General features: G+C 54.5%; 1 protein-coding gene across 3 annotated transcripts in view; it reads right to left on the reverse strand.

The window, feature by feature from the left end:
• Nucleotides 1-23,215, reverse strand: part of RUBCN (rubicon autophagy regulator) — a 66,857-nt gene that overhangs the window by 5,931 nt on the left and 37,711 nt on the right. For all 3 annotated transcript variants that reach the window (XM_084639729.1, XM_084639727.1, XM_084639728.1), the window contains 12 exons: nucleotides 22,493-22,588; nucleotides 21,830-21,945; nucleotides 19,272-19,473; nucleotides 18,814-18,915; nucleotides 13,016-13,076; nucleotides 11,834-11,966; nucleotides 7,951-8,096; nucleotides 6,696-6,760; nucleotides 4,999-5,237; nucleotides 3,970-4,031; nucleotides 2,817-2,970; nucleotides 131-221 (listed from right to left, as the gene is read on the reverse strand). In XM_084639729.1, coding sequence (XP_084495855.1) covers nucleotides 131-221; nucleotides 2,817-2,970; nucleotides 3,970-4,031; nucleotides 4,999-5,237; nucleotides 6,696-6,760; nucleotides 7,951-8,096; nucleotides 11,834-11,966; nucleotides 13,016-13,076; nucleotides 18,814-18,915; nucleotides 19,272-19,473; nucleotides 21,830-21,945; nucleotides 22,493-22,588 — 1,467 coding nt within the window. The remainder of the gene's footprint in view (nucleotides 1-130; nucleotides 222-2,816; nucleotides 2,971-3,969; nucleotides 4,032-4,998; nucleotides 5,238-6,695; nucleotides 6,761-7,950; nucleotides 8,097-11,833; nucleotides 11,967-13,015; nucleotides 13,077-18,813; nucleotides 18,916-19,271; nucleotides 19,474-21,829; nucleotides 21,946-22,492; nucleotides 22,589-23,215) is intronic.

The following is a 23,215-nucleotide window of genomic DNA, read 5'->3' on the forward strand; positions in this document are numbered from 1 at the left end:
CGCTGCAGAGCAGTGATTCCTGACTCTGCCTGGTCTGTACTGGCTCAGTCTCCAGAGCAGTCACGGGCCCGGCCCAGCCAACTCCCAGGGCCAGCAATGGCTCCCAGCACCCCGCCTGCCAGAGTCACACCTTCACACGTCCTGCACTTGTTCAGTTCGAAGGGGAAGATGATGTCCTCCTCTTGACAGAACTCACAGATGAAGCCTTTGGCTTGGCACAGCTGTAACAACAGAAGGGGAGAGGAGTGAAGAAGAAACGCCCTGGAAAAGAGGCAAATGTGCCCGATTTCCCTGGCAAAGTCAGAGACATCTCGAGCCAAGAGTAACGTGGAAATCAGAGGCTCGTTCCATTGCCGGGATGCGACGACACCAGCTTCTAGAACAGCATTTGTGCAGCTGGTCTCTCACCCGCTACAAGCTAGGCTGGGCTCCACGAGATTCCAACCTTTCCAGGGGCCTGGAGACATGGTCTATTCGAGATGCCCTAGGCCAAAAGCGTACCCGTAGCACAGGAGGCTTGGCTGATGGCACTATCTCAGAGCAGCAGGGCTGCCTGTCTGCTGGGTGGTGGTGAAGGAACCGGGCGGTCTGCATCTCTTAGATTACACACATACCAGCAAGCGCTTCGGGGCAACGCCCATTTCTTGCTGTGTACATGGGCTGTGCCAGAGTATTGTCAATGCTACCACAAGACAATGCAAGTACAGCGGTTATACCAAAAGACGTACCATAAACACACCCACAACAGTGTCATCTGTGCAGTAGGTTGCACTCACAACCCTGCTAAACCAGTGGCAGTCCAGTTATTTTTGTCCCCTTTGACTTCCCAGTCAGATTGGGAGTTCCAGGAAAAGGACCCTCTCAGTTTTGGACTGAAAACTCGGAGGCCAATGCAGCCTCTCTGGTCTTTTGCCCCAAACACGTGTCCACAGGAGGTGACTAGCACTGTTGCCTTCACATGGGTGGCCCACACAGCCAACAGCTGCAACTCAAGGCGACCCATTTGGAATGTCCCATCTGGAATGTTTTTAAAGACAATTAGTGAAGTCACCCATCACACTGAGTTTTCATACAGAAAATTAAGGCCATATCTACCCTACAAAAAACACTTTAATGAGGAACCAGTTACACCACAGTTGCCAATGACAGAGTTAAAACACGGTTTCATCTTGAGTGTACACGGGACCCTGAATTGGCGACAGTCCTGGAGAAATCAGGGCTGCAGCAGGGCTCAGGGCAGCGGTTAGGTCCCATCTACACTAAACAATGCAACAGTGTTCTAACCACCTCAAATGTGTTGTAGCCAACTTCCCACTGTTGTTTTTGCAGTGTAGCTCAGCCTTGAGGGAGGAGATGAAAGCAAACGTTACATCTCAGGCCCTGCTGGGATCCATCTCCAAACCTCACCTCATCCCTCCCCACATTTAAGCTGGGTTTAAATTTCATCTCTTAAAATCAAATTCATTAGAGAAAAGGGAATAGTTAAAACAAGCACAAGCACAGCAACATGATCGAATGGATCAGCAAAGACAGGGTTAATAAAAAAAATTAGACACACTAGTGCCCCCCAAATTCCTCTTCCCCTGCAGACTGGAGCATCCCTTCCTATTTCTGTTTGTTATCTGCAGTCACAGCTGCCTGGAAACTCACAACTTGGTATTTCTTCACCCAGACACTCAGTCTGTTTTAATGCAGGGCTTTTGCATCTAAACATGTTGTTAGAGTGACTGTTTCTGTAAGATCACACATGTCCAGCCCATTTGGGAATGAAGTGGAGGGAAATGCCCAACTGTTCAGGCTGCCAGGGATGCAGTTCACATGCTGTTCCCCACAGCCGTGGTGACGGTGACCATAGATCTCTTAGCCAGGCTACATGGGGCGCTGTATGCCAAGAGGGGAGGTGCTCTGTACGCTGGATACCATTACTGTGACTATACAGCATCCTCCAATCGGAGGATCTCAAAGCCACCCCCTGCAAAGTAGGGAAGTTTCTTGTTTTTACTGGTAAGGAAACTGAGGGACACAACTTGGTCATGCAGCAAATCAGTGACAGTGTTGAAAGTAGGACGCGGGAGTCCTGACTCTCGGTGCTCTCCTCTAACCACCAGTCAAGCTGCCTCCCCATCCTGAATGTGGCAAAGCACATCCCAATGCATTTCAGAGGGAATACAGCCCATATTTGTAAAGCAGAGATGGAGACAGCAATGGGTGCTTTGCGGGTTATGGGAAACTGCAGCTTCTTCCTGAAACTGAACCAATCAGCTGTGTTATTCTTCAACACCGATCTCTTGTACTACGGAAACGCCTCTGCACACACACAGGATAACAACCATATGAGAAACTAACTGGAAGAGGGTAACAGCTAACACAAAATGGGGGGGGGGGGGTGGAGGGTGAGAAAACCTGGATTTGTGCTGGAAATGGCCCAACCTGATGATCACTTTAGATAAGCTATTACCAGCAGGACAGTGGGGTGGGAGGAGGTATTGTTTCATATTCTCTGTGTATATATAAAGTCTGCTGCAGTTTCCACGGTATGGATCCGATGAAGTGAGCTGTAGCTCATGAAAGCTCATGCTCAAATAAATTGGTTAGTCTCTAAGGTGCCACAAGTACTCCTTTTCTTTTTGCGAATACAGACTAACACGGCTGTTACTCTGAAACCTGACAAAATGTATTTGCCCTCAGCAGCTGTTCTGGAGATCCTGCTGCTGCCTTTATAAAGCCAGATCCCGCTCCTTGGCTGTTTATACAGTAAAGTCTAATCCAGTAATAATAAAAAACATTCTAGTGAAAAAGATGATAAAATTACCCACCATGCATCTCTCAACGTGCAGGGTACCTGCCTTTATGAGCTCCGTCAGGCGGGGAACTAGCTCCCCCTTCTTAGTGGCATTCAGGTCATTTAAGGAGTAGAGGTGGAGATCCTCCGTCAAATGACCTGGCACCAAGTCAAAGGAATCCAGGAGCCTGCAGGGGTGGAGACACCAGAGCTTAGCACCACACATCAGCGAGCGAGTGCTCTACAGACTGAGAACTACGGTGACTTCACTGGGCCAATGACTCTGTGCGACCCACTGCTCGGCCTCCCCACCCCAAGCGGGCACCACCACTCTCTAGAGTCCACCCCCTCCACGCAGGGCCCTAGGAAACCCAGCAGTAGCGTCTGCCTCCCAATTTATTGCTGCACGCTGTTCTAGTTTAGGAGGTTCTGTCCCAGCCGACTCCTGCACGTCCCACTCAGCTGCAGGGTCCCCATTAGGGTGCTCGGGCTGCTCCAATCCCTGATAAAGCCGCTGTCCTTTCCCCTCTACAGGGGCCAGGCAAGCCCAAGTCTAGAGAGCAGCCAAGTGAAAGAGGCACCCAGAGGGCAGAGCCTGCTACGACAAGGCACGTGTCTCTGCTGACTCTGAGCCATCTGAGAACCTCCCAGGGCCTGCTGGGTTTTTGTGCCAAGCGAGGGGCAGCTCATCGCTCAAGTGACCCCTCACGGCCACTTAGCCCGACTCAGTCACTGTCAGCCAGAGAGGTGATAGCTGCCGCGCAAAGCATCACGGTGAAGGGTGCAGCGCCTTTGGGAAGTGGGGGATCCCAAAGGGACGCAGAGGAAGCCCAAGGGGAGACCTGGTCCCGGTTCACAGGGTCAGTCTCAAACACTTCTTTCTCTAACAAACGTCAGCGGAAGGTAGTCGCACACCCAACTGCTGGGCCCATCTGTGCCTGGCCTGCTCTGAGTGCTGCATGCATTGAAGCTTCTAGGTGGCCTGCCACAGCGCTGAGCGTGGGAGAGACTGGGGTGAAGCGGGGGGACTGATCGCCGATGCTGCTGAACATTTTGCCACGATCCTTGAAAGACCCCACCCTGCAGAGGTCTGGGCAGCAGCTAACATGTCAAGCTGCCAAGCGACAGCCAGCCAGGAGAGACTGAAACCGATGCAAGTTAAATTCTGGTTGGGCCCTGGTACTCACTCTTTAGCTAGTCGGCAGGTCTTAAACATGTTCTTCAAGTGAAACAGCTGGATTCTCAACAGCTGGGGAAAAAACAAACACACAAGTATAAAGTTGTCATTAAACAGAACTGCAGGCCTCAATCAAACCAAACATTCTAGTCTGTTTCAACTCATGCTCTTGTGAAGCTGTTTCTGCTGACAGCCAGCTTTGGGTTTCTGGGCACTGAAGCAGCTAAATGGCTAGGATAAAACCAGGAGGGCTAGCAATCCTCATATTTCAAGGCATAAACTGAAGCCCAGCTGGAGGTTAGGAAGAAATTCCTCTCCACCATGTACTATTGCACAGTGAACAAGATGTGCAATGGAAACGCATTATGGGAGTTTTAAGCCTCCCTCTGAAACATCTGCCCATCAGCCACACTCTGACAGAATAAGTCTAGAGAAATCCTGACTGGGCCTCAACGAGTAACAGTCTCTTCCCTCCTTAGTTCAGATCTTCTGGAACATCAGATTCCTCACGTTGCCCACCAGGCCCCTTAAAGGGACATTACAAGGAATGACAAACAGGCAGGTTTTGCCAACAGAAAGGTTGCCTGGAGCTGGACACTTGCAGAGGTTCCTCTAAGCAGGCGTGAGGGGCAGTATTTCCAGTGGGTAGAGCCCAGGACTGGGTGTCAGGACTAATGGCTTCTATTCCCAGCTCTGCCACCAACACGCTGGGTGACCGCAAGCAAGTCACTCAAGCTCTCTGTGCTTCAGTTTCCACAACTGTAAAATGGAGAGGATACCTACCCACCTTTGTTATATGCTCTGAAAGCTATGGACAAGAGGCCCCATATAGAAGGGTAGGTAGCAGCAGCAGCTAGGTATTCTGGCCCACTAATGAAAGAGCAGGAGATAGCGTGCCCCGCACAAGGCGCCGATGCCCCCACCCTGAGAAACCCCACCCTGTGGGTCTTCCTCCCTGAGTCACGGATGGGAGCAACACCTGCCCCTCAGGAGAAGGCTGAACTCGGTCTCCTTTGGAAAGCACAGGACATGGCCTTACCCTGACTTGATTCAGAGCCTTCACCTTCCGGTACAGAGCGGCATTGAGGTCCTGCACACTGAAGAGTGGGTCGCTCCAGATCTTGCTCAGCAGGTCCCTGGAGAAGTTGCTGACGCAGTACTTGCTGAAGTCCCACTTACGCAGGATGCGGCTGGGAATGACCATCTGGGTGTTCTCGTGGCAGCACTGGCAGAAGTACTTGCCCAGGTACTCACAGTACCGCAGCCGTTTGATGTAATCTGGCAGACCGGAGAGGGAGTTGAACCTCCGCCCAGCTGGCCCAGGCCTTGCCCAGCTCGGCAGAGGGGCTCGGGCTTTGGGCTCACAGAGTCCCAGAGCTTGGGCTCCAGCCTGAGCCTCTACACTGCAGTTAAACAGCCCCAGCATGTGAGCCCGACTCAGTTGACATGGGCCAGCCGTGGGTGTTTAATTGCAGTGCAGACATACCCGAAATGGCCCCACAGACAAGGCACCTTTTTCAGCTCAGAGCAAGGCATGCTGGGGTCTGTGGTCTCCCTGCAGTCTAGGAGGCCCAGATCGGCCTATGAATCACATGTAGCCATCCCTGGCTATACAGTTAGGGCAAGCTATTGCTTCAGAGCCCCTACTGGTAACACACAGCAGGTGAATGCTGTATCAAGGCAGCTGTCTGTATGAGGCCCCCTCAGCCCAATCACCTCTGGGATTTTGATGTAAAGCAGCTTCACTACATGAACTGAAGAGGAAGGATCAGAGCAGACACTAGCGGACCAATCCAAATGAGTGAAGCCACCCTCACCTACTTGACGCTGCTCAGTGATGAGACCAGGGACTTTAATACCTTCAGAGAGGCAGACTGGCCACCCCTTACCTGCCCTGCCCCGCCCCATGGCCTCCTGGGGGAACAGGCTGTTCCATCCACAGGGCATCATAGCACACAGGCTCCCCTTTTGACAGCCTGCCATGGGAAATGCTGCCAATCAGGGCAGACTCATTCACTGGGAGATGTTGGAACTCCCCGACCCCTTTTCTGCTCGGCTTATCCAGAACACCCCGTCCAGTTATGGGAGAACACTTTATCCAGCTCTCTGGAATCCAAACCCGCCGTTTGAATCCGGACTCGTCACGGAGGTGTCTTTCCTGGCATTCCACGCCGCTTACGCCTGAGGTGATCAGGCTCAGGAGCAGGGGCCGGGGTCAGGGCGCCCCACAGCTCCAAAATACATCACCGTAAATCAGATGATCTACGTATTCCGAAACAGATTCACACGTGCCCATTACATGCAGCACTGCATCACACTATGACTGGCTTCCCAATTTGGTGAGCCAGTCCCTGTCTGGCTCATGAGCCGTCCACGCCCTAGGAAGTGTGCTTGTGAGCACAGCTGCAAGCCTATCACCCATTCCTCTTCTTCAGCTACTAGCTACATGTTAGTTACAAGTCCACTTGTGAATTCAGGCTCTGTCCATTGGTAACTCCGTTCCCCACTTCTGTCTTCTTTCATTGTTCATGCCAGGCCTGAAAGCTGCACCAGCTTCCAAGGCGCCCTGCGCTGAGACCCCCACAATCCCCCAGCTCATTGGCATCTGTACCTCCCCACATTTGACTCCTCGTCTCTATTGTCCCTTCTTGTCTCACCTGCATGCAGCACCCGCCCCCCCGCGCCCGCCCTTGGGGAGGCTGAGTTTCCTGTCCCGGGCAGAGTTCCAGCACTCACCGGGGTCCGTCCGGATGCCACAGCCTGCACACCGGTAATTCTGCTTGGCTACAGCCACCTTCCTCCTGCCCAGAGAGAAGACGTGTGTTGGAGCTCTCTCGTGGCTCAGCAGGGCTGCTGGGCAGAGACCACTAGGGCTTCCCCTCTCACCCAGCAGCTGATTGCCAAGTGGATCTGCTGAGACCATAAGCTTAGAGCATGAGCTCTCGGGGCCAGGGGCTGACTTTGCTCTGTGTCTGTACAGCACCTGGCCCGTGACTGGGCACCTAGGGGCCTCAATCATACAGATAAATAATGAGCCAGGTGGCTGGATCGGCCTTGAAGCTACCCTGTGGTTTCAGCAGGATATGGCAAAAGCTGCAAGAGCCAGTGCCCAGCTACTGGCGAGGGGGGGATGGACACATCTCCCATCTGTGTGTGTGGGGCAGGGGCTGGGCAGCACCAACCGCAACTGCCTTCACCTGCTTGCGCCCTGTGGATCCGAACGCTCCCCGCACGCCCCTCAGCTGATGAGCGAGGTGTCGGCAGCCAGTCACTCAACACCAGCCAAGAGCACAAGGCAGCTGCCAGGCAAAGGAACAGCAGTTGGCACCGGGGTGCAGGCATCAGCGACAAGTGCCAGGGAGTAGTGACATCTCCTTGGCAATGCACATACGGACAACAGCTCAGCAGGGCAGGGGGGCCCCTCTCATGCCCCCGCTATGACGCAGGCAGGGGATCTATTGTAAGTGCAGCCAGGAATGTGGGTCGCAAATGTCCTTTCAGTGCCATGTACCCTGAACACCACCAGAGGGGGGCTGGACACACAGGGCCCTGGAACAGCAGTGCTTGGGGGCGTTTTGCACTGTTGGTGTGTTTTTGGAGGTCCTACAGTAATTCTATCACAGAGCAGTGAGTGCACAGTGACAAAAGGGGAAGGGCAGGTCTCATTTAACACACACACAGCGCCAGGCTTGGAGGCCTAGTGGTTAATATCGCACCAAGCAGGGCTCAATTCCCAGTCCAGGTCTGAAACAACAGGAGCTTGGAGGGGGGCAGAGACGTCATCTCACGGCAGGAGCAGCAGCCCATCCAGATGGCTGAAGTGGAGCTACTGAGCTGTGAATGGAGTGACTCGTCCAAGCCTACCCAGCTGGAAGGATGCAGAATCGGGGTGGGAAGAGGAGAAGCAGAGAGAGGGATCTTAGGGGCATGGAGAGCCTCTGTGGGACCAGAGGGGATGGGCAGCCCCAGGGCAGCCCACGCAGCTCCTTACGTTGGGGCTGGGTGAATATTGAAGATGATCTGCGGCCGAGGGGGAGCCCACTCCAGGTTCCCGCGGACCCGGATTCGGAGCTTGTAGATGTCGGCGTGCTCTCCGTCGTCAGGCGAGATGGGCAGAGAGTCCGGAATTGGCAGGAGCTGCAAGAGGCAGGTGAGAGGGTCAGACTCCGGACTTTACTGCAGAGGCCTACGCCGGTCTGCCCTGCTGGGCAACTCCAGCGCCATCCCTGGGGAAACTGCCTGTGTGCTTGTCCCGCACCCCCACCCCACCCCCAGGAATCGTAGGACTCCCAGGGGAGCTGGAGAACAATTCCCGTCCAATCCGAGTGCTCTGCTGCTGGGCTATCACGGCACGTACAGTAGCATGCTTGCTCTCCCTGCATGTCCGGAGGCCTGGTACCCCTTCTTCAGAAGTGCCGAGAGCCTCTACGGTGGCGGCGGGGGTGCAGTGCTCTGTGCTCAGCCTGGCGCTTTCACCCTGGCTGGACCTCCCCTCCCTACTCTCCTCCACACGCTTCCCATCACCCCAAGTCTCTCTGTATCCCCCATGCTGCAAGGTTGTCCCCAGACCATTATGGGGCGCCGCTCCAGCCTCTCTGTGAGCAGGGCACGCTTCATGGGCTCTCACCGAAGTGAGCAGCCGGCATGTCAGTGCTGGGGGTTCACTGGGGCATAGGCTACATTCCACAAAGCATGAAACTCTGCACTTGTCCCAAAGAGAAGGACACCCCAGAGGGGAGGCAGCAGCCACTCCAGGGGGTACCAGAGGCGTCAGGTCTCCAGGATGAGGATCACACCTGGGTTTGTAAGGGCCGAGCAGGTCTGACAGGGGCAGAGCTCACGCGGGGACAGAAACAGTTATGAGGGAGAACAGGGCAGCTTCCAGGCTGCATAGCACCCCAGAGAACCACCCTCAGCCCGGGGAAGGCAGCGGGCTCTGGGGTGACCTTCAAAGCCAGGGGGAGCAGAGCTGGGGTCATTGGGGATACGGAGCCCCTAGATCCCTGCCAGGGCAGGATGAAGTCATGTGCTAGCAGAGATGGCCGTGGGCAGTAGCACCGTGACTGACTGGGCTCTATGCTCTGGGGCTCTAGGCCCAGCTTTGACTTGGCCACTCTCAAGCTGCCGCAGCCTTTGTTGAGTGCAGCGGAGGGGAGCAGACTGGCTACTCGACCCCCTGAGCAGTCTGGGTGAGCCCGGTGATGACCCGGAGCGCAGTAGCTGAGATGGCCTCTGCCCCGTGACGGATTGATTAGACGGACATCAGGGACGGCTCTTCAGCTGCACCCCCAAGGGGACTTGCTTGGGAACTAGAGAGCAGAACCACACCAGCCAGAGGACAGGAGCCCTGCAGCACAAGGACAACAGAACATGCCCCACAAGCCACCCGGAGTTAGAGAAAACCAAGCAGGTGACAGTAAACCTCCTGGCTCAGGCGGACAAGACTGTGCTGGGGCCAGTGGCTGGGGGCCAGTCTTTATGAGTAGTCAGAAAGTCAAACCCCACAATGCACTGCTGCCCAGCAGGACCACTGCTCGGCTTGGGGGTGGCAGGGCAGCGATCCGTGACACAGCGGGGATTCTGTGTAAGCCTGCGGTTCACCCACACCAGCTCCGTGGGGCAGCACTAGTGCATACAGACCTGCCATTTACACCACACACAGTGCTGCGGGGTTCTTAGAACGCCCCCGAAACCCCCTCTACTCCCGTCACGGGGCCCCGCTGGCACTCAGTTGGAGATCAACTCCAGTACCCCACAACGGAGCGGTTTGGCAGGACTGGCAGCGTCTACCTCAGCAGAGGCCTAGGCACTAGAATAGTGACAGCCTGTGGGTTGGGATTGAGGGGCCTGGGCAGAGCTGGATATGGGGAGCCCAGAATGGGAGAGGCTGGGGGTCAAGACTGAGGGGCTACATGCGGTGCCGGGTTTACAATGGTTCCAGTGGCTCCATGGAGCCGGGCCCATGCTCAGAAGGGGCCCCAGCCTGCTCCGCTTCCACTGAGCCCCAAGACCCCACTGGCTTCCCCCACCCACCACTTGCTCCTCTTGACCTGCTCGCTGGCCGGCCAAGTTCTCCTCTCTGCCCTCCGGCCCCACCCCTTGCTCCTCTCAGCCCCCTGGCTGGACCCCAGTGCACCTCTGGCTCCGGGCAGTCTCTGCTTCCCACCACTTGTGTGGCCCCACCTATCTCCCTGGAGCTCAGCTGATTGAAACTGGTGCAGAAGCCTGGCCAGTCTCAGCCAGGTGGCAGGGGTGGGGCAGAAAGCCAATATGGAGGGCTTTGCTGGGCCCCTCTAGACAAGTGCATCTTGAGGGAGCCTGGCTGGGGCAGGCCCTGGCCTGGCTGATCGCGCCACTCCCGAAGGGACGGAGCGATTTCCAGCCCTGGGACCAGCCCTGGCTGCACTGCTGGCTCAGCCCGGCAGACCGTCACCTCCCAGCAGGCCGGTGAGTGCAGTCGGGAGGCAGGGTGTGGGAGAGTGGGTTGGGGGGGGGGAGTGCTGGGCTGTGAAGGGGCAGGGAAGATCTGTGTGTTGGGGCAGTAGGGAGTGGGGCTGTGGGCGGGCTGGTGTTGTGTAGGGCACTGTGCATTTGTGGATGGGTCTGGCGGGGCGCTGGGCATAGTGGGTCCGGGGTGGCTCTGGCCAGAGGGAGTCGGGGGTGTTGGGTGGGGGGGCTGTGTGGCTTGGCACGGGCCTGCCCCCGAGGGGAAGGGGCATGCTGGCAGCACAGGGCTGGGCAGGCCACTGTGCATCTAGCAACTGCCGGTTTGTCAATAGTGCCCTTGCATTGGGTGGAGCGGGGCCGCCCCTGCCATGCCATGCCCCATTGCCTCTGGCTGGCCTCTCGCTCCGGGGACTGACCTCCCCAGGCCAGGCTCCATTGCCCCCATGGGGGTCCACAAACATGTTTGGCACCGGGCCCACAGAAGGTTAATCCGGCCCTGGCTACATGAGAAAGTTTGCACAGCACCTGCCCATGCTGTAGGGGCTCTAGCTGCCACTGCGGTTAGCATGGAGATCGCTCGCTTTCTAACACGTCCTCTAGCCGGTCCCAGCGGAGGGTTCAAACAGCGACAACAACAAACTCCACGATCAGCTGAGTTTCCCACGCCCCACACCGAGCCACGCGTCACCCCACCGTGGGGCAGCCACAGCCATGCTGCCCCATGCCACATGGGGGGGGAGGGGTTCGTCCCAGCGGTTAGTACACTCAGTGACTTGCGCCCCACGCACACGCAGGCTCTCCACTCCCAACGTACCCGCCGGAGCTTTTTGGAGAGCTGCCTTTTCTTATACCACTGGCAGCGCTTAAAGAGCTTTTTGAGAGACCGTCTCGGGCCCTGCAAACCAACAGCAAACAACCCGTCAAGGCGCTGTGTGGGCAACACCCCTGGGCTGCTGGTGAAGGCCGAGGGCCACTGCTCTTGACTCTGTGCTGCTTCCAGGTGCTGATCCTTGGCTGGTCCCTAGATCTTCCCCACCATCCCTGTCCTCCTGCTCTCCCTGTTCATATACAAGGACAACAGGAGCCAGCAGAGTGCAAGGCACCCGCCTGGCAGCACTGCAGCCAACTGTGTGGAAGGGACGCAGCTCTGGGAGTACGTGAGGGACGTAATCAGTGCCTTCCCTCCTCTTTTACAGCCATGGCGAGGTGGAGACCGGCTGCAGCCCTGCATTCAGGACTGGCAGAAAGCACCAGATATGAGCTTCGTGCAAAGGATTCCCTCGCTGGTGGAGGCAGTGGGTTCTCTGCCCTCTAGACTTAAACGAATCCCCTTGATTTCACATCCAGCTTCCGTCCTTGCACACCCAAACAGCGCCCTCTATGCATCAGTGCGACTGCCCCAGCGAGGCCCCTCCCCACACACCTACCTTCTGAGGGGCATCCTGCTCTGGGACTAGCCAGTCCAGTTCAGAAGCGGCTGGGAGCTGCATCCCTTCAAACTGCTTCAGCAGGCCCATGGCCACAGCCTCCGCTGAGTTCGAATGGAGGAAGGAGTGGGATCTGCACAGCAAGAGAGGACGATCAGCACCACAACAGACGGGGCATAACCCCCCACCCCCAGCCAGGGTGCAAAGGAGATCAAAGCCTGGGTCTTCTGACTGGTGACCCTCCCAGCCCCACTTGTGAGAGTCTGCACTAACAATGACGACTCCTCTTGGAAGATATTGTCTCAAACTACATACAGGAATCACTTGTCCCACGCTGCTACCTCTGGGGTGGGACGCACACAGGGCCCAGCAATTTGGGACAGGGCATCAAAGAAACTGCAGGGGAGTTGGGAGGTGGAATGGAACGAACGAAGTTGGAATCCGGACAAGACATGGGAGAACACACAGTATAAAGTGACGTGATCTTTGCCAGCAGGGCCTAGTTTTACTTGGCATCTGACAGTCAGAGGGGGCCCTGCCACCAGCCCTCTGGAAAGCTGCCAGAGATTAACAGACCAAAGAGATTTCCAAGGGACTGTGATGACCCATCCTCCACCTCAGCTGGGAATAGTAATGAGGCAGCAGATTGCTCAGTCTCCTAGGGAGGAGGAATGCCTTCAGCCACTCAATAGTGCCTCCTCTGGCCAGTTTAGGAGTAGCATTGATGGGGAGTCCTGTCCAGCTCCTAGTTGTAAGGATGGTGACTGCAACACAGGACTTCAAGTAAGACGACAGGAATGGTGTGGTGGGAGATTGGGGTGAATCTCAGGTCTGACTGGGAGCCTGGTGGGGAATGTATGTGTCCCCATCACCTTGGGCTGCTTTCCTAATTCACTGTGGTTCCTGTTCTCAGCCCCTTCTCCTTCCGCTAACCATTAGCTTATAGAGGAGTCAGTGGCAGAAGAGGCCTATTCGTGTAGAATCTAATTCATGCCCAACCCATGCAGGATCGGTCCCTCATGCAGGGATTCCCAAACCCCTCAGCATTCAACTTAAGTTTCCATTTGCCCAGCTTCCCCACAGGACTGTCCCCAAAGCTGAGCATACTGAGCCCAGGCGAGGATCAAAGGCTCACACTCTGGGGGGGGGGGGGGGAGATGGACGGGAATGGATGGGACGTACATGGATTCCGAGGAGAGGAAAGACTTCCTGCTAGACGCTGCATCCCGCCTGATGTCCGCATCTGCATCAAGAACAGAGAGGGCGGAGCAGAGAGTTACTCCTATTTTAAACAAAGGCTAAGTAGTTTTGCATTAAAAACCATCACACGGTTGTAAAAGCATGTGAGCTACAGCACCTATTTCTACCAGGGACAATAAGCAGCAGCTAGAAAGTCACCTGGTCAATCTACCGGGGAGAGAGAAGAACCTGTGGCTGTGAGATGAAACTACAGTGGGGTTAGAGTGGAAATGTTACGGTCTGTACAGGGCACACACTAGCTACCAGCGATTACAGAACTTAGAGAAATCCACACACATACAAACTTGGGGCTAGAAGGGCAGGACACTGGCGTTAGTTATGAAATTTAGTAGCTTATTAGGTTTTTTGAACAGCATTAACACTGCAAGGGACTGGCGATGGGACACAGGCCATTCACTGCTATTGTTCTGGTTCAAATCCAGCCCGGATTGTACGCCGATGGCTTGTCAGCAGCCCATTGGCGTGAGTTGGAGGCCTGAGTTCATCTCCCAGTGGACACAGGTCAATGTCAAAAGAACCACGTGGCAGTGGTCAGCAGCCTTGCTGGCCACCCTCTGCTGAGGCACCCAGGATCAAACAGGCCACAAAGAAGGATCAGTTTCCTCCCTACAGGGGAGGAACTTAAATCCAGGTGTAGCATCTGTGCATATTGCTACCACACTGCTCACACTGCCCTCTTCCAGATTTCTAATAAATACTGACCATGGACCCATAGCTGGGCTGGGCTACACCACAGCTAACCCTTGGCCAGGATAACAGTTGACCACTTATCCCTACTTTTTGCTATCTGTCCATATGCCAGTCCTGATCTATGGTGGCATTTCGCTGCTCATCCCCGGACCTTCTCTAGTGAGGGACTTTGTCAAAGACGAGCTGAGAGCCCATAATAATGATGACCACGGTTCTCTTTTATTCAAGGTTCAGTTCACGTGCTCAAAGAATTCTAGGAGCTGGTCTGGCTGCCACCATACAAGAGTGTTTAAACATGGTGGAACGTGGTCACTAGACGCAGTGTCTCTCCCGACACAGCCACTCAGCAATTCAGTCTCCTTGCTTTCGCAGCTTTGCGGGGTTACACTGAACTGGGAAGTGAATGCAGCAGAACTCCTCTGGGGTTTGCCCCCAGCCCCAAGAAGGGGGCTGGTGAAACATCTTGACACTAAAGATCAAATTCAGCCCTAAGGTAAATGGGTACGATTCCCACCAGTCATGAGAATAATCCTGCTTACACCCAGACTGGATTTGGTCCCGTTATCCCTGGAAACCCAAGTCAGCCTTAAAAACAATGTTGACTTCTGCATCTCCTGTCTGTATTGTCCTGCCAAGCCCACGAGCCGCATGAGGCATGACTTGGCTAGGGAGGCTTGGACTGCCCTATGGGTGGAAACTTGAGTTTTAACACCAAAGAATTTACAGAAAAGGGGAGAAAATATCATAGATCAAGGCAGGAAAGAGGCCAACCCGCAAAATCCATAGGGACCCCATCGAGGAGGGTAAGAGGAGACCTAGAGAGGCAGCTGGGTCTGGTTAATGGGTGTGTAGTTGTTGGTTCGGCTCTCAACTCCTCTTCCCCCATTAGGCTGGATACTGAAATATGGGAGCTGCTTGCTGATTGCTGCCGGACTCGTCAGTTTCAGTCCCGGCTCTGAAGGAGGGAGCAGGGAGGCACAGCAGAGGGGCAGCACATCCTGGTAGGGAAACTCAAGAGTGACCAGCACTGGAATCTTTTCAGCAGGGAAGGTGGGATTCTCCATGGGACAGTCCTTGGGAAGGGAAAGGGTGTGAGGCTTTCCAAAGGATCAGGACAGTTGTTTGTATAACCAGAGGGTACGACAACAAAGGCCCTGATCACAAATACTCACAACCTAAGAAACAGGAGTGCATCTCAAGAGGTGTTAAATGCTGGGCTAAATCGTAAGTGTCTCCTTCAAGTATCTTTCTGGACTTGAGTCAACAGAGAGTCCGGGATAGAGGATTAGCCATAAGTGGGAGTCAGACCTTTAGCACCAGGCAGTTACCAGTCTGATACCCGCTGCAAGCAGCAGGTGCACTCAGGACTAGGAAACCCATGTTATCTACAACCTGGTACAACCGAAGGTTTGCAGCTACAGAGAGAGAGGAAGTGGCCTCCCCACACAGCAAAATTGCTGCCCGAATGGGAGAGGAAACCAGCCTCTCTCGGTCCTTATGGAATGGCTCAGAGATCCCAGGCTAAAACAGACCCAAGCAAACAGGGGGCGCACACATTCAGCATTGTCTGAGCATTGTAGGGCGAGCACATGCAGCGAGGGTGAGCAGCGTACAGCAGGCATCTCGCGGGAGGATTCAAATCTGAACCCCACCTCCCCAGCAGGCTGAGGTGCCAGAACTAGGACCCCTCTGCCCTCTCTCCCCACTCCAAATACGGTATCTTCCAACCTAGGTGTTTCCTATTCAAATATGACATGCTTTGGACACTGCCACCCAAAATGCCTCTTTTTTGAGATGGGGCGACCAAATCTGCATGCAGTGTTCAAGATGTGGGAATAGTATGGATTTACAGAGAGACAATATCCCTTTCTTAATGATTCTATCCCTTTCTTAATGAGTCCCAGCATTCTGTTCACCTTTTTTGACTGCTGCTGCACATTGAGTGGATGTTTTCAGAGAACTATCCATAATGACTCCAAGATCTCTCTCGAGTGGTAACAGCTAATTTAGACCCCATCATTTTATACGTGTAGTTGGGATTATGCTTTCCAATGTGCATTACTTTGCATTTATCAGCATTGAATTTAATCTGCCATTTTGTTGCCCAATCACCCAGTTTTGTGAGATCCTTTTGTAGCTCTTCACAGTCTGCTTTGGACTTAACTTTCTTGGTAGTTTTGTATCATCTGCAAATTTTGCCACCTCACTGTTTACCCCTTTTTCCAAATCATTTATGAATACGTTGAATAGTACTGAACCCAGTACAGACCCCTGGGGGACACTACTATTTACCTCTCTCCATTCTGAAAACAGACCATTTATTCCTATCCTTTGTTTCCTATCTTTTAACCAGTTACCAATCCACGAGAGAACCTTCCCTCTTATCCCAGGACTGCTTACTTTGCTTAAGAGCCTTTGGTGAGGGACCTTGTCAAAGACTTTCTGAAGATCTAAGTACGCTATACACACTGGATCCCCCTTGTCCACATGCTTTTTGACACCCCCAAAGTATTCTAGTAGATTGGTGAGGCATGATTTCCCTTTACAAAAGCCATGTTGACTCTTCCCCAACAAATCATGTTCATCTGTGTCTGACAATTAAGTTCTTTACTATAGTTTCAACCAGTTTTCCTGGTACTGAAGTCAGGCTTACCGGCCTGTAATTGCCAGGATCACCTCTGGAGCCTTTTTAAAAAACTGGCGTCACATTAGCTATTCTCCAGTCATCTGGTACAGAAGCGGATTTAAATGATAGGTTGCATACCACAGTTCAAGGCTACAGAGGGTGTCAGCCTTTCACTAGTGCTACATTGGCGGAGAAAAGCTCTTGGGATAGTACCGTCACTTTAAAAGCAAGGCCCCAGCGCATGAAGAGTCTGGCGCCTTGGCGCCTGCGTCCCTAGAGAAGGCTTTTAACACCTCTGATCAACAGAGCTATTGTCTTGGAATCGCAGCGGGCTGGGAGCTGTAGGGAAGCTACATTTTAAAGGACAGCTAGTCTCTATGCAGTAGAGTGTTCTAGTCTCCTCTCTCGGGTTACAGTAGTTATGTGGCCAGTGCTTTACCTTTAATGGCTGCAGCACTTTTAAACTGAACCACTGCTCTGCTGTTTCACTTGCCAGGCCAGACACACCTCTGTTGATGTTCTAGGTACATCGTAAGGTGGCAACACAGAGCCTGGGCAAGCAGCCAAGCAACTGAGACCTTTGCTACATTTTTCCCACTTGTCTGCCATCCACTACATGCATCGCCAGCTCCTTTCCCTTTCCCGCTCAGATGACATTATTGATTGTTCCCAGAGGCCCTTGCATGGAGAGCGTGCAGAGAAATTCTAGAGAGCAGCTGACAAGGAGCCAGCCACCTGTACAGAGCCCTGGGACGGGAAATAGCAAAAGCACAGTAGCTGGTGGATTGAGCTGGGGGCTGGTGGTTTGGTGTCCGGGCTGCAGCCTACCGGCTTGTTGCAGCGTGAACTCAGTTTTAGCCGCAGCTTTTGAGCCTCTGTTCGCCCTGTGGGCCCATGACGGGCCCAGGCGAGGCCCACGGACAAGCGCACACACACACAGACACGCACGCGGCGCAGTGCGCTCTGGGCTACTACCTGAAAACAAGGAAGCCATTGACACGGACAGGCCGTTCTTGGACATTTGAATCAGGTTAGATCCATCGTTACCATCTGCATAATATGGTGATGACAAAACATTTCGCTTCAGTGCTCGGCCCGGCCATAGAAAAAGGGTATCAACACAGAGACAAGAGAGCAGAGCCTGCTGGCACCCTTTGGGAGACATCCAGGGACAGCATTCAAACACCCTCCTCGGACTGCAATATCAAGTCAAACCTCTGAGCTGCAGGGGGCCAAACCGGGGTTATGCTATTCACACCCATGAAGAGAGGAGCAGGAAGATGGAGGGTGTCCATCGCAGGGGTCTTTGAACCTCCCAGTCCATCCACCATTGTCCCAGGTGAAGACTGGAGAGTGCTTGGTTAATGCACCTTTAAAGTCAGCCAGAAGGGGCACTGCTGAGCAACAAGGAGTGTCTATCCTGACCAGTGCAGGAGGGAGGTGAGGGACAGGGTTCAAGGCCAGCTCTCCTGCAGAATAGGCACTGACTGTGGGTGCTCCAGCCCTGGAACACCCATGGAGAGAAAAATTGTGCTGCTCAGCAGCACCCACCGGCAGCCAAGCTCCCCCCACCTCCCAGTGCCTCTCACCTGCTGGCAGCCCCGCGAAACAACTCCTCCCCGCCGCCAACAGCTGTTTTGCGGTGTGTAGGAATCTCCGGGAGGGAGGGGGAGGAGTGGGGACGGGGCGCACTCAGGGGAGGAGGCAGGGAAAAGGCGGGACAGGACAGAGCAGCGGCAGCGACTTGGGGGAAGGGGTGGAGTGGGGGCAGTGAGTGGGGTTGGGGGGAGGGCGGGGTCGAACACCCCCCAGCTAGAGGGGAAGTCGGCGCCTGTGTCCTGCAGGGAGCACTCTGGGCCATGGGAGCCAGCCTGACTGTGTGTGGGCAAAGTACCTTGGAGGTCAGGGTCTGTACACAGCCCATTGCCCCTGCTACAGAAAGACAGAGTTTAAGAACGGTAGCAGACAGTCCCCAGACTGACTCGTCCAGTCCGTGGCTGGGTCGAGTGGGAAGAGCAGGACAGCACAGGTGGGCATTCAAATCCTTTAGCTCCCCAACCTCAGCCTGACCGTTCCCAGCCCGGAGGATTTTACCCATGAAAGGGATCTCTCATAGGAAGCCAGCGACACAGCAAACGAGGGGCTTGTTAAGACGCTAATAGAGCTCCCAGAGGCAAATCCTTCAGCCTTTATGTGCGCACAAGCCCACCTACCCAAAGGGAATCAGTTTACTGCAGTCCAGGGGTGGAATCTGGGGTCCCAGCTCAACTCACAGTTCAGCGTTACTCGAGAATGGCAATCTCTAAATGCAAAGGGACGTGCTCCTCCCCACTGACTTCAGCACAGTTACCCCAAGGAGGAGATTGGCCCCAAATCTCCATCTGGTACAGCTGCCCCATCTTACCTCTTATCTCGTACTCCTCCACGTCCTCCGCTGAGCCTGAGTCAGACAGCCACATGGAGTCACGGGAGCTGAACTGGGACTCGCTGTCTGTAGCCACGAAGCCTGGAGGGGTAAAAGGCAGAAGGTCTGAGAGAGCCCCAAAGTCAGCAGAGGTAATTTAAGTGCGACACTGAGGACTGACAGAGGAGTTGGCTAGGGCGGGTAGTGCTGGGTGACGGGGGTGCCAGCACGGACCCAGAATTAAGCTATGTCCTACACTTTGACACCACCATGGTGTGTACATGATAAATACCCAGACAGACCCAGTGACAGCAAGCCCTCCACACTAGAGTCACCATCTATTCAGAGCTAGTGTAATGTGAATTCTCACAGCCCCCTGGTGCCTGATTCCTGTCTGTCCCTGCGATGGTGTAACGAGCCCCTGCTCTCCCCAGCCTGGCCCCCAAAGCAGCACTCACTGTCTGAGCCCACCTCCCGGTAGGCAGGGAGCACGTGTTTCTTGCGGATCTGCTGGCGCCGGATGCGAATCTTCTGCTTGAGCTCCTGGATCTCCTTATCACTCTCCTCTTCCTCCTCCTCCAGCCGCCGGTTCATCACATTGCATTTCATCAGCTCGATGGCAGCGATCAGTGATTCAGAGATGCTGAAGTGAGCGTTTTCCTGGGAGGCAGAGGCCAAACCATTGCAAGAGAGCCGGGAAGTTGAGGTTCTCCGCAATGCAGCATTACAACATCCCCTACACCCCACAGTAGAGAACCTACCTGTAGAGAAGGCTATCTGGGATTTCCCACAGTAGAGGAAGACTTCTCTAATAGGCGCCGACTCCATGGATGCTCCAGGGTTGGAGCACCCATGGGGGGAAAATATAGTGGATGCTGAGCACCCACCGGGAGCCCCCCTAACAGCCCCCCCAGCACCTCCGGCGGGCCCCACCAATTAGCGCCTCCCCCCCCCCTCCCAGTGCCTCCTGCCCACCACGATCAGCTGTTTCATGGCATGCAGGAGTCGCGAGGGGGGAGGAGCAAGGGCATGGCGCACTTGGAGGAGGGAGAGGGCAGGAAGAGGTAGGGCGGGGCATTGGGGGAAGGGGTGTATTGGGGGCGGGACCTGGGGCAGAGCCAGGGGTTGAGCACCCCACAAGCACATTGGAAAGTTGGCACCTCTGACTTCACTTCCTAATGAACCCAAGGAATCCATCCCCTCCAGTCAGGCCAGAAGCCTTCTTGAGTCCATAGCCCTGTGCACATGGAGTGCCCTGTTGTAATACTCTGCCTTCACCTGGTGTTTTCTGAGTGCTTCTTACTAGGACAGAGGTTCTCAAACTGGGGGGCAGGCCCCGCTCTGGGGGCACGGAATGTATTTTGGGGGAGCGTGAGAAGCTTTAGGGGACCAAAAAAAAAAACCCCCAAAACACCTTACTCTGAACATTTTACCCACAGCAACAAATAACTAGCAAAGTGGATTCCTCCAGACAGGTCAGGTCCTCAGATGGTGCCATGCATTTGATTCTGGATGGCACGATGCATTTGGACGGATTTCGGTTACGCTTGCACAGCATTATACAAGTCGCGGCTGACTGTACGGTGCATGTATTTAATTGTGACCATCGATCTCAATCAGCTTTGCTTTTGCTCCTCTCACAGTGAATCACTGGCGCGGTTTCAATCAATGCCTCGCTGTTCGTAATATTTACTGAGAGCTGCATGTTGATTTTTTTTTTTTTTAATTGGTATATGTACTGGTGTGCCGGGCGGGGGGGGTAAACTATTACACACACAAAGAAGGCGGGGGCGCGATCCAATACTCTTGAGAACCACTGTGCTAGGAGACCGGCTGGATCCAGACAGGAAGGAGACAGCTCAAGATGGTCACCTATCAGACCCCACTTCAGAGTTCTTGAGGGATGATGCCAGAACTATTCTCTCTGACAACTCTGGCTCGACCCCCATAGCTCATGGGAGCGGTCTGACTGGGGACCCAAGCCCACCAACGCAGAGAGAAGCCTACTGGAGAACAAAGAGTCCTGGCTGGCTTTCAAAGGACTCTCTCGGGGGCAAAGGGAAAATCCAGACCGAGACACACTCGGACACATGAAGCTGGAAGGGTGTCTGAAGAAGCTAGGCCTGCCTGGGTCGCCATTACAGGATGGTAGGACGTTAGGGGTGACAGATGTGTGTCGGGTATTTTTAAATCCTTTTCTCTGCCTCTCATGTTGTATTCCAACTAAGAAAAAACACTTGGTCTTAAGGAGGCTGGGGTCACTCTCATGGTCACAGGTGCCCAGCACAAAGAAAGGCAAGGGCGTGAAACCCAGCTGGGCCTTCAGGGCAGTTGGTGTATGCAGGGCCCTGTGAGCGAGTCCCAGGCTAAGAGGGGGATTCCTCCCTGGGACAGGCGAGAGGGCTAGAGGCCCATGACGGAAGCTGGGTGCACTCAGGAATGAGAAAGGGGATAGAGATGCAGCTAGCCCTGCCACTGTGACAGCCCCACTCTCCAAAGTTCCACCATCTGCGGGTCACACAGCACCCAAAGAGAGCAGCTGGCTTTGGTTTTTCCCAACTCAACACTAGTTGCAGATTGTGGCTCTGCACAGTTAAACAGCAGAGGATCACATCAGCCAGGGAACATTATGGGGCTTATAGAGAGGAGCGTCACTGTTCCTTACCTGCACTCGGAGGGTAAAACGCTCTGTGATCCTTACACCTGAACCCCACCACTTCCCAACTGCCTAAGGTTGGAGCAAACAGCGGACTGACTTCAGGGAAGACAGCAGCGGAGGGAGCCCCAGCAAGCTGCGATAAGCTCACGCTGCACGGTAGCCCCGAGCGATCAACACCAAAGAGCAAACTGAAGTGTGAAAGTAGACCGGCGAGTTCTCTGCGCAGCTCTAAGGCTGGAAATGCTACGGCACTAACATTGGCTTTTCGGTAGGGCTGCTAGCCAGTGGAACCGGAGTCACTGACCCAGCAACCAAGGAACACATATCCCCCTGCATCACTCCCCTGCTATCTCCTACCTTCTCCAGGTCTGCACAGCTGCCGAAGTCCTGCTCAGACAGGTAACTGATTAGGGACTGTCCTTCCGAGGGTCTTCGGAACATCCCTTCCCCCGAACTCAGGTACTGGCCAGCATCTAGGAAAGCAAAAGAGAAGCAAATGAAGCAGGGGCATTTTGCAAACCCACAATGCTAAAGAGTCAGAGATCAGAGCAGGCACGATTCCATTACATGGCCCCAGGGAGCCCAGGGACATGGGGCGTCATACTGGCCTTAACACAGGTACTGCCAGACTAGATGATGCGTGGCTGGAGCCAGTCGAGCATCCAGCCCCCGAGAGTGACCACCCTCAGAGTATTCAGAGGAAGGGGCAAGATCCCCACAGTAGGCAGATTGCGGAGGGACAGCTGATCCCAAAGTCTCATCCTAATCCCTACTAGTGAGAGATCACAGCTGCTTACCTTGGGCCACTCAACTCTCCTCCCCAGCCCCTACCAGCCACTCTTAGATTTAGAGAGACGCAGAGATTTCAGAGCACTGGCCTCACGCACAAGACACCACACTCGTGAGCAAATCCCCACGTGTGCACAGTCAAAAGCTGTCCCGCAAACGTACAAGGACTGAGCACCCGAACCCAGCCGTATTGGTGGTTAACCCTTTCTGCTCACCCCCTGCTCAACTCACCGTACTCCATGTAAAGGGAGCTGGGAGTGCTCACTTCGCTGCTCTGGGTGGAACCAGAGACATGACCCATCATCCTTGAGGCGTCACCCTGGGATTCTTTAAGAGAGACAAGAGCAAAGATGCTCGTCAATAGCAGAAGGGTCCATCCGGGTGATTAACCCCAGCCCCCCGGGACACAGTGGAAGGGAGCAAATGGGACGTCACAAGAACATACCATAAAAAAATATAAAATAGAAAAGGAATAAAAGTGGGGAGAAAAGAGTTAAGTCAGCTGGTCTCCAGGGAGAAAGGGGGCAGAGAGCTATGCTGTATCCAGGTCAGTTCCAGGAGGGGGCAGTCCTGGGGCGAGGGACTTCAGGCAGCTAAAATGCAAATTGGCAGACCCACAGGCAGCAATTACCAGCTTGGCAGGATTCATCTCCAAGAGCTGCTCCTCCCTTGGATCGGCAGCTCCTCCAGCACGCAACAGGACCGCCAGAGAGGGTCAATGGGACAGCGTGCAAGAGCCTGGGAAGTGCAGAGTTCATTTGTTCCGCCAGCTAATGTGGCAGGGGACAGGGGCAGAACTACAAAGGATGCCCTGCTCTCTTGCACCTGTGGTGGCAGGGCTGGGAAATTAACTGAGCCTGTTTGGAGCACACTGCGCCTCCCAGCCTTCAGCAGCACTCCCTCTGACAGAGAGGAACCCCCAGATGGTCCTGCTGGGCCACAGGGCGAGTGACC

The sequence above is a fragment of the Lepidochelys olivacea genome, assembly GCF_965140295.1.
Source record: "Lepidochelys olivacea isolate rLepOli2 genome assembly, chromosome: 9".
Classification (NCBI taxonomy): domain Eukaryota; kingdom Metazoa; phylum Chordata; order Testudines; family Cheloniidae; genus Lepidochelys; species Lepidochelys olivacea.